Consider the following 10,620-nt stretch of genomic DNA (forward strand, 5'->3'; position numbering starts at 1 on the left):
CAACGCCGAGGAGAGGGTGAGGACGACACACGCTATGTCTGCAAGATGGAAATGTAAACGTAGCGAAGGAACTCAACACATCCTCCATGAACATGTCTTTAATGGACCCTTTGGGCTCGTTTGGAATAAGAATTACAGACCAAAGAACTGATATCAAGCCCTGAATGAACCATTCATTAAGTCTCTTTGGCGGAGGGTTTCAAATACTCTACAACGGAGACTAATTAGTTGTTCATATCGCAGAGAGTGGAGACATTGACAGTGGAAAGTGTGTAGGAAGCGCCTGAAACCAGAAACGTTCAGAGTCTGTTCCAGTTGAGCAGAGGAAGAGGGAATCAGTAATCAGTACCTCTGAACCATCGATCTCCTGAAGTCACAGGAGAGCCGGCCTGCATAAATACCGCTTATAGAAGTCGTTAAGGAGGAAATGTCAGCTCATATTATTCACAGGATGTATACGACAAGAACAGATAAAATGCTGAGGAACGTAAAGAGGAGGAGGTGGAAGGATGCAGAGGAGAGATGGCCTCCAGCCAGAGGCTCTGCAGTGGGATTACATAACAGCAGTCTGCCTGCAGAAAGCCGTCCGCGACGTAGAATCGCTAGCAGTCAAGTTTGTTGTTGTGCTCCTTAGTTTCTGAGATTTTATCACGCTGATCGCCGCGGCAACGCTGAATATAAAACCTCCGTTCTGCAGCGAAGATGCACAAAACACCAAACGGCCTCGTAGTGAGTGTGTTTGTCTGGAGGACGGAGCCTCCGGAGGCCTCGTGTGACCTGCAGAGCATGACCACCTCCTCCTCATACATCACTGTCTGTGTGTGTGTGTGTGTGTGTGTGTGTGTGTGTGTGTGTGTGTGTGTGTGTGTGTGTGAGGAGGGGGTCCTTGTACGTGTGTGTGTGTGTGTGTGTGTGTGTGTGTGTGTGTGTGTGTGTGTGTGTGTGTGTGTGTGTGTGTGTGTGAGGAGGGGGTCCTTGTACGTGTGTGTGTGTGTGTGTGTGTGTGTGTGTGTGTGTGTGTGTGTGTGTGTGTGAGTGTGTGTGTGTGTGTGTGTGTGTGTGTGTGTGTGTGTGTGGAGGGGGTCCTTGTACGTGTGTGTGTGTGTGTGTGTGTGTGTGTGTGTGTGTGTGTGTGTGTGTGGAGGGGGTCCTTGTATGTGTGTGTGTGTGTGTGTGTGTGTGTGTGTGTGTGTGTGTGTGTGTGTGTGTGTGTGTGGAGGGGGTCCTTGTACGTGTGTGTGTGTGTGTGTGTGTGTGTGTGTGTGTGTGTGTGAGTGTGTGTGTGTGTGTGTGTGTGTGTGTGTGTGTGTGTGTGTGTGTGTGTGTGTGTGTGTGTGTGTGTGTGTGAGGAGGGGGTCCTTGTACTTGTGTGTGTGTGTGTGTGTGTGTGTGTGTGTGAGGAGGGGGTCCTTGTACGTGTGTGTGTGTGTGTGTGTGTGTGTGTGTGTGTGTGTGTGTGTGTGTGTGTGTGTGTACGTGTGTGAGTGTGTGTGTGTGTGTGTGTGTGTGTGTGTGTGTGTGTGTGTGTGTGTGTGTACGTGTGTGAGTGTGTGTGTGTGTGTGTGTGTACGTGTGTGAGTGTGTGTGTGTGTGTGTGTGTGTGTGTGTGTGTGTACGTGTGTGAGTGTGTGTGTGTGTGTGTGTGTGTGTGTACGTGTGTGTGTGTGTGTGTGTGTGTGTGTGTGTGTGTGTGTGTGTGTGTGTGTGTGTGTGTGTGTGTGTGTACGTGTGTGAGTGTGTGTGTGTGTGTGTGTGTGTGTGTGTGTGTGTGTGTGTGTGTGTGTGTGTGTGTGTACGTGTGTGAGTGTGTGTGTGTGTGTGTACGTGTGTGAGTGTGTGTGTGTGTGTGTGTGTGTGTGTGTGTGTGTGTGTGTGTGTGTGTGTGTGTGTGTGTGTGTGTGTGAGTGTGTGTGTGTGTGTGTGTGTGTGTGTGTGTGTGTGTGTGTGTGTGTGTGTGTGTGTGTGTGTGTGTGTGTGTGAGTGTGTGTGTGTGTGTGTACGTGTGTGAGTGTGTGTGTGTGTGTGTGTGTGTGTGTGTGTGTGTGTGTGTGTGTGTGCATTCATAATTGGGTGGATTTGCAGACAAAGCATTGAGGCTGTGACATTGAGACCAGAGGCTGCTCTCTGTGGAAGACAAATAGGGAAGAATCCTATCTCACACCTTTCATTGGGGGTTAAATGCCGTTTTTAAGGCTCCCGTGGGGGTGATGAAGATTCTGGTGACGACTTTTTAACATTTTTAATTAGAAGGCCTTATTTGGGAGAGCAGACGCTGGCAGTACGAGAATAGAGAATAGAGAGAAATTGCATGCAACGAGCTTAAAGGATAAATATGTGAGCTCAGCATAACCAGCTTTCCCTTTCCTGTTGTTCTGTGTATAATCGGGGTTTTTGTTCCCCAGCCTCGCCATCCCATCATTAAATATCCATGACCATCATACATATTCACTGTGTGTGATATGAATATGGGCTGCTTTGCCACACAGTCAGATCCGTGGTATCTCTACCATCGTTCCTCCAGTAACAGGATTTAAATCTGGCCCAGCAGCGTGTGTTCTATCGGTCCGATATGATGGTTCTGTATCGTCTAAAGTAATCTTGTGTTTCTTCTGTGGAGCACAGAGCAGACAGAGCAGCAAACAGCTCCATTCTCAGCTTTATTCTGTACCTCGTTCTCTTTCTCTGCCGGGACAATCGAGGTGGCAGAAATTGGTGACGAACAACAGCGATCCCCGCGCTCTGATTGGCTGGTTCTCCTCTCAATGTGACCTGTTAAATTCATCCATTACCGTGGCTCAGCCTCCCCCCTCCGCTTCTCCCTTTCTCTCCGCCTCTTCCCCCTCCCTCCTCCCCCAGCTCTGCCTGGTGAGTGTGTGGAGGGAAAGAGGATTAACACACACACACACACACACACACACACACACTGAGCCATGTGGGCTGAAGCGCTCACCTACACGAGACGGAGCGACGGGAATGCACATTCTGCATCAGCACCCGTCCGGATTGGAGGATTTACTGAATGATATTAAGAGAACTTTCTGTTTTTAATTATTTTTCTGATCGTTTTGTTTTTGGCCGGCTTGCTCGTGTTGTTTTGTTATGAACTGGAATTTGCACCAGTTATGCAGGAGCTGATGTGATTGGCTGCTGGTGGTGGTGCTGCGTTGGCTCCTGGCGTTGGGATGTTGTTGTCGGATGGAGCCTCGACGTGATCTGAGCGTCCTCCCTGTTTTTATTCATTCTTCTGGGCTTTTTTGGGTCGTTTTTAACACAATCTCTATCAGAGTGTTTTTGGATTTCTGTATTTATTAATGGGATTCAGATTCTGTTTCATTTAAACCTCCAGTGTGAGTTAAATTCACACCAAAAACTACAAATCCCACGATGCCGAGCCGAGAGTCGTACGTTGTTAAGAGAGGTAAAAAGCAGTCACGCCGGCGAGCCGAGAAGGAAGCGGGTCAGAAGGGCTCTTTGTTTCCCGACGCCGCCGGTTCGATTCCCTGCACCCCGAACTCTAGCGTGGGCTCAGGGAACCGTCTGGACCGGACGCCGCCGCCCCCCAAACCCACCTCCCCCGCTTCCACCTTCTGGCAACCAATCAGATCTTTTGCCCTTTCACAGCTCACGTCGCTGGTGAGGCGGGCCACGCTGAGGGAGAGCGACCTGGCACCCAAGTACGAGAAGGTCCACAACTTCAAGGTGAGCCTGTGTGTGTGTGTGTGTGTGTGTGTGTGTGTGTGTGTGTGTGCGTGTGTGCGTGTGTGTGTGTGTGTGTGTGTGTGTGTCTGTGTGTGTGTGTGTGCGTGTGTGTGTGTGTGTGTGTGTGTGTGTGTGTCTGTGTGTGTGTGTGTGCGTGTGTGCGTGTGTGTGTGTGTCTGTGTGTCTGTGTGTGTGTGTGTGTGTGTGTGTGTGTGTGCGCGTGTGCGTGTGTGCGTGTGTGTGTGTGTGCGCGTCTGTGTGTGTGTGTGTGTGTGAGCCTGTGTGTGTGTGTGTGTGTGTGTGTGTGTGTGTGTGTGTGTGTGTGTGTCTGTGTGTGTGTGTGAGAGCCTGTGTGTGTGTGTGTGTGAGCCTGTGTGTGTGTGTGTGTGTGTGTGTCTGTGTGTGTGTGTGTGTGTGTGTGTGTGTGTGTGTGTGTGTGAGCCTGTGTGTGTGTGTGTGTGTGTGTGTGAGAGCCTGTGTGTGTGTGTGTGTGTGTGTGTGTGTGTGTGTGTGTCTGTGTGTGTGTGTGTGTGTGTGTGAGCCTGTGTGTGTGTGTGTGTGTGTGTGTGTGTGTGTGTGTGTGTGTGTGTGTGTGTGTGTGTGTGTCGATGTGATGCTAGAAGCGCTGATTCAGCTCCCAGGGTCTTATTCAAATTCACGTCAGAGAGCAGAGAGCACATTAGGATTCACACACACACACACACACATTTCTGCATCTACGGTTCAGGGTTTAAGCTTTCGTTTCGGACCAAAATAAAGCAAATATAAATATAAGTTTGGCCCGTTTTTACGACTGTATCTCCATGTTTATTCTTTGTTTCCGTGTGTTTTGACCAGGTTCATACATTCAGGGGCCCCCACTGGTGTGAGTACTGTGCCAACTTCATGTGGGGCCTCATCGCTCAGGGAGTCAAGTGTGCAGGTAACACACACACACACACACACACACACACACACACACTTCAGTGTATGATGCAGTTTTTTCTCAATTTGAAAAAGATGACATTTCCCTCCCTCCTGCCTCCTCCGCTGTGTTCATCGTGCTGCACCTCCTCTCACTCTGAGAGTGAATCACTCGTTGACTCATCATGCTCTCTCTCTCTCTCTCTCTCTCCCCCCCCCCCTCTCCCCCCCTCCCCCCCCTCTCCCCCCCCTCTCTCTCCCCCCCCCCCCCAGACTGTGGTTTGAACGTCCACAAGCAGTGCTCCAAAGTGGTTCCCAACGACTGCCAGCCGGACCTGCGGCACGTCAAGAAGGTGTACAGCTGCGACCTGACCACGCTGGTCAAAGCCCACAACACCAAGCGGCCCATGGTGGTGGACATGTGCATACAGGAGATCGAGGCGAGAGGTGAGAGGTCAACCCGCGTGTGTGTGTGTGTGTGTGTGTGTGTGTGTGTGTGTGTGTGTGTGTGTGTACTAGGGCTGAAAGCAACGATTGTTTTTCTCTCCTGGTCTCAGGTCTGCAGTCGGAGGGTTTGTACAGGATATCGGGCTTCAGTGAGCTGATTGAAGATGTCAAGCTGGCCTTCGACAGAGGTCAGAGGTCATTTCTTCTCACAGAATTCTCCTTGGAGGGTCAATACGATTCTGAAGGCAGATCTTTCTTTCTTTCTCTCTGGCTTTGGCTCATTGGTGTCGCCTGCAGACGGCGAGAAGGCGGATATCTCCTCCAACGCGTACGAGGACCTGAACATCATCACCGGAGCCCTGAAACTCTACTTCAGGGAGCTCCCCATCCCCCTCATCACATACGACGCCTACCCACGCTTCATAGAAACAGGAAGTAGGTCTTCACGCCGGAGTGTGGCTCAAATGTCTGTTTCTTTCTATCTCACCGTGTTTGTGTTTGCAGAGATCGCAGACGCAGAGAAACGTCTGGAGTCTCTCCACGAGGCCTTGAAGCTGCTGCCGCCGGCTCACCGCGAGACGCTGCGATACCTCATGGCTCACCTCAAGAGGTCAGCAACGAGTCCCGGCGTCGCTTCCACCGCAGACTCGTTGTTTAGAGCTTCACACACTCTCTCTTTGATTCCAGAGTGACGGAGTACGAGAAGGACAACCTCATGTCCAGCGAGAACCTGGGCATCGTCTTCGGCCCGACGCTGATGAGGGCGCCCGGCCTGGACGCCATGACGGCGCTCAACGACATCCGATACCAGAGACTGGTGGTGGAAACGCTCATCACCAACGAGGACGTGTTGTTCTGAGCGGAGGCGAGGGGGGAGGACGCTTCAGTGACTCTACAGCGCCCTCTTCTGTTCCACGGACTGAAATGCAACTACACAGACGTTTAACTAACAACTAACAACAACATGCAGACGTGTGTTTCATAAAATAAGCTTTTTGTTTAGGATTGTGATTCCATTGCATCTGATGGAGGAGGAGAAATGGTTTGAATATGTTTCTTCTCCCTTTGCCTCCGAACCCCAACACGTTTGAACACGACGTCACTGACTTGAAACATAAATATGTGAAACCTTGTTTTTTCTGCAGTGAAGCAGTGTAACTCACTGAAAGCAGTATTAAACGTGGGATGATGTTGATTTAATCATCTGTAATATGAAGGAGTGTGTTTTTTTTTAACGAGTGCCATTTGAAAAGGTCGGCGGTGTAAATTAAATAATAATACGACACTAAACCCCCTTTTCCATTAGTTTCTACCCCCATTTCTGTCGGGGGTCACTCATTTCTTATTCCTCGTTGTGCTTCGTTTTCTTTTTTCTACCATATTTTCTTTATTTTTTAACTGTTTTGTCGACTTTATGTTGTACTAACTTCCATCAGCCTAACCCGATGATAATGCCTGAGCCTTCAGTGATCTGTGACTATTGTTTTTCATCATGAAATGTCTTCTTTTTTTACATTTTTTGTATTATTACTGTCATTGCTGTTAAGTATTTTCTACATGGTTTATGCATGATGAAATTAAATTATTAAATATGGCTCTCAGTTGGTTGCGTGTGTGAATTTTGTTCACGATTTATTCTCCAGCTTTATACTTACTTAGTATTTATTTATTAACTTTTTAATTTGACTTGTGATTCCCTACATGTTAAAGCAAATATCTCTTTATGCTCTGAGGGGAATTATTTTGTATTTATTAATAGGACCAGTTAGCCTTGCAGCTAGTAGAAATATCCTTCATTTTGCTTTTAGAGCACATTTGGTGCACACTTGCTTCCCAGCCGTTCAACGCGTGACTCAGCGGCCTCCTCCTATTGGCTGCTGCTAAATTGAAGGTGCCTCGGTGTCTGCAGGTCGGGTTTTACACGTCGGTCACATCGCAGTTATTACCGTGGAGTTCAACTTTGTCACAAAACATTTGGGATCTTTCGATGCAGCTTTTCGGTGAGTAAATACCATAACGTTTGTGGAGTTAATTGCTTTTGTGACTTTTCTTCACTTTTTTTTAGTAAAAAAAAAACGTGCGTGGCGAGCACCTGCTTACAGGCTAATGGGCTGCAGACTGGTGGCCGAAATCTCAACTAAGTTTACTTTTGTTTAAAAGATTGAAGGCTGACGTAATTCTCATCAACTTCACTAAATTCACTTCATGCATCTCCAACGCTTTTGTCTGGTTAAGATGTGCGTTTTTGGCTGTACGGGTGACGGCAGCCATTACAGTGGGAGCACGAGCGACTTGGCTCCCTCTGGCGGACATCGACAGGAACTACATCCCAGTCCTGGTTTTTGTAACCGTGAGCGTGTGTTGTCGTTGCTGTAAAAAAAATACTTTATTTTGTGTAGTTTTCTTAATATAAGATATGTCATCAACTTCACTAAATTCACTTGATGGCTCGCTCGCGCTTTTGTCTTGTTAAGATGTGTGTTTTTGGCTGGACGGGTGACGGCAGCCATACCGCCGGAGAAAGAGCGCTTTGGCTCCCTCTGGCGGACATGGACAGGAACTACATCCTGTATGACCGTGAGCTTGTGTTGTCGTTGCTATAAGAATGCTCTTTATTGTGTAGTCTTAATATGATATATATTGTTTGAGGACGATTGCTCATATATTAAATGCATTTATCATCGTGTTTCAGTCCACTATAGTCGCTGTTTGTTTTTAAAGGCTACCTGTTTAGCACGTGTTGGAGCCTCGTTGGCGCAGTAGGCAGCGCGTCAGTCTCATAATCTGAAGGTCGTGAGTTCGAGCCTCACACGGGGCATATGTTTTTTTTTTGCATAGCTTTTATATGAGAAGATAGGGCGTGAACAACATTATATATACACAAACGGATGCTATATTGTATTATTGTGTAATTGCAGTATACACTTGATTATTTCTATATGATATAAAAAAGCGCTGAGTGTCAGTACTCAATCACATTATATAGAACTTTGGTATAGGCTGTTTACATGAAGACTTGCTGCTATTAATCACACTTTTGATCACAATTTACCTACTGATTTGTCTTTTATTTCTACTTTTATTTTAGTCTTAGATTCATCTATTCCTTTTTTTGATAAATCTATTTCGGCCGTTTTTATAACTCACCATAAGACTGTTTTTGTTTTAGTTAGTGTGTATATATGAAGAATCCTCTTTTAAAAATACAAGGTTTTTCATGAGGTTTTAAGCCCGGCTAGCTCAGTCGGTAGAGCATGAGACTCTTAATCTCAGGGTCGTGGGTTCGAGCCCCACGTTGGGCGCAACACTTTTTTTTTTTCTCTTTCCTTTCCCTGTCTTTGTTTCTTCCACAGGAAACCGATAGCTGTGTGAGAATATGATCCGGTAATCCGCACTCAGGTCTATTTAAACTGGTAAGTATGAAGAGGCAGCATGTGAGCATTGGTGGTTCAGTGGTAGAATTCTCGCCTGCCACGCGGGAGGCCCGGGTTCGATTCCCGGCCAATGCAACATCCTTTTCTCATTTGCCAAATGGAAGAGTAAGGTATGCTTTTTTTGGTTCACACTGAGCAGAGGGTCGCACACACCTACTAGCCATAGCCAGTAGGGGTGTAACGGTACACAAAAATCTCGGTTCGGTACGTACCTCGGTTTTGAGGTCACGGTTCCGTTCATTTTCGGTACAGTAAGAAAACAAAATGCAAAATATAAATGTGCTAGTTGTTTATTACTTTTGTGCTTTTAACAGTAGGAACATGCACTGGAGCTAGAATGCTGCTCAAAAATATAAATACAAGTATTTAAAATATTTATTTAAAAAATAAAAATAAATAAAAATAACAGACTGTTTCTTTAAAACAAATCTTTTCTCCATCTGATGTGCAAAATTGAACAGGGCAGGGAGAGGCTGTTTAAATGCAGTGGGGAGCTGTGTTTGAACGTTACGCTCGTCTTTCTCCTCGTTGTAGCGATGTTCACGTGGGGGTGGTGCCGTTTCAAATGCGTCAACAGGTTTGACGTGTTGCCAGAAACATACCCGACCTCACATGAACAATGTCGGCAAACCGCTTTGCCGAAGTGTTCCCAAACGGGAGACCTTAATGTTGCGGGAGGGTCCTCCAACTCTGGCTTGTTGCCAACGCTAGAGGCATTAGCCATGACGTCCGCTACTACTGCTGTTTATTGTGTCGCGGTGTGCGCAACTGCGCATGTGCGGCTGCAGCATGCTCCACACATGCGGCCCTCTACTTAATATGTCCGTATGGAAACTCGTTCGGTACGCCTCAGTTCCGAACTGAGCACCCCGTACCGAAACGGTTCAATACAAATACATGTACCGTTACACCCCTAATAGCCAGCCATTATTTGTCCCACTGCAGGTGCATTCTTTATTTTCTTATCCAGGATTCAAATAATTCAGATATAACCCCAAGATGTTTGATCCAGCCGTCTGTGAAGGTGAGTGCCCCCATCCAAGCATTGGTGGTTCAGTGGTAGAATTCTCGCCTGCCACGCGGGAGGCCCGGGTTCGATTCCCGGCCAATGCAAGAGACTTTTGTTTTGTAGTGTAAGACTTGTTATCTGGTGGTTTTGGGGCATTGAGGAGGCAGTCATTCTCTGCTAGAACGTGTCAGCAGTGAGTCACCTTCTGACACCTCAGGAGGCTGGGTTTCAGTTCGGTGTGCTGCGGATTGCATCGCTGCTTTTTGCAGATAATGGTGGTCCTGCTGGCATCATCAGTCTGTGACCTCCAGCACTCACTGGATCGATTCACAGCCGAATGTGAAGCGGTCGGGATGAGGATCAGCACCTCTAAATCTGAGGCCATGGTGCTCAGCAGGAAACCAGTCTGCTCTGGGTAGGGAATGAGTCCTCACCCCAAGTGAAGGAGTTCAAGTACCTCGGGGTCTTGTTCGCGAGTGAGGGGACAATGGAACGGCCGGAGAATCGGAGCAGCGAGGCGGTATTGCATTCGCTGTACCGCTCCCTTGTGACGAAAAGAGAGCTGAGCCGGAAGGCAAAGCTCTCGATCTACCGGTCAATCTTCGTTCCTGCCCTCACCTATGGTCATGAGGGACGGGTCATGACTGAAAGAACTAGATCGCGAGTACAAGCGGCCGATATGAGTTTCCTCAGGAGGGTGGCTGGCTTCTCCCTTAGAGATAGGGTGAGAAGCTCAGTCATCTATGAGGGACTCGGAGTAGAGCCGCTGCTCCTTTGCATTGAAAGGAGACAGCTGATGTGGTTCGGGCATCTGGTAAGGATGCCCCCTGGACGCCTTCCTAGGGAGGTGTTTCAGGCGCGACCAGCTGGGAGACCACGGGGAAGACCCAGGACTATGTGGAGTAGGGGTGGGGAAAAAAATCGATATTGCAATATATTGTTGTGCTCTCTGTCGCAATAAATAAATCGATACACTGACGGCAAATATCAATATTTTGGGTCTACGGGTTTTTTTTAGACTCCCGACGGTGCGTCTAAGAGTTTATGGTTCCCCGGAGCGGATCCGCGGGGGCCGCCCGCTGCCCGGGGGTCGGTCTGAGCTCCAAGCGGGTTTCACACAGCCTTGAG

At 48.0% G+C, this 10,620-nt stretch overlaps 1 protein-coding gene across 1 annotated transcript in view; it reads left to right on the top strand.

Moving 5' to 3' along the window:
• Positions 1-6,650, top strand: part of LOC311010103 (N-chimaerin-like) — a 12,701-nt gene extending 6,051 nt beyond the window's left edge. Inside the window, exons 7-14 of the mRNA XM_084004609.1 lie at positions 1-16; positions 3,622-3,699; positions 4,537-4,621; positions 4,876-5,049; positions 5,160-5,237; positions 5,347-5,484; positions 5,554-5,659; positions 5,737-6,650. The exon at positions 1-16 is cut by the window's left edge and continues 146 nt beyond it. Of these exons, the coding sequence (XP_083860735.1) occupies positions 1-16; positions 3,622-3,699; positions 4,537-4,621; positions 4,876-5,049; positions 5,160-5,237; positions 5,347-5,484; positions 5,554-5,659; positions 5,737-5,908 (847 nt within the window). The 3' untranslated portion in view covers positions 5,909-6,650. The remainder of the gene's footprint in view (positions 17-3,621; positions 3,700-4,536; positions 4,622-4,875; positions 5,050-5,159; positions 5,238-5,346; positions 5,485-5,553; positions 5,660-5,736) is intronic.
• Positions 6,651-10,620: the final 3,970 nt, after the last annotated feature.

The sequence above is a fragment of the Eutrigla gurnardus genome (genome assembly GCF_963514095.1).
Source record: "Eutrigla gurnardus genome assembly, chromosome: 24".
NCBI classification, from domain to species: Eukaryota; Metazoa; Chordata; class Actinopteri; order Perciformes; family Triglidae; genus Eutrigla; species Eutrigla gurnardus.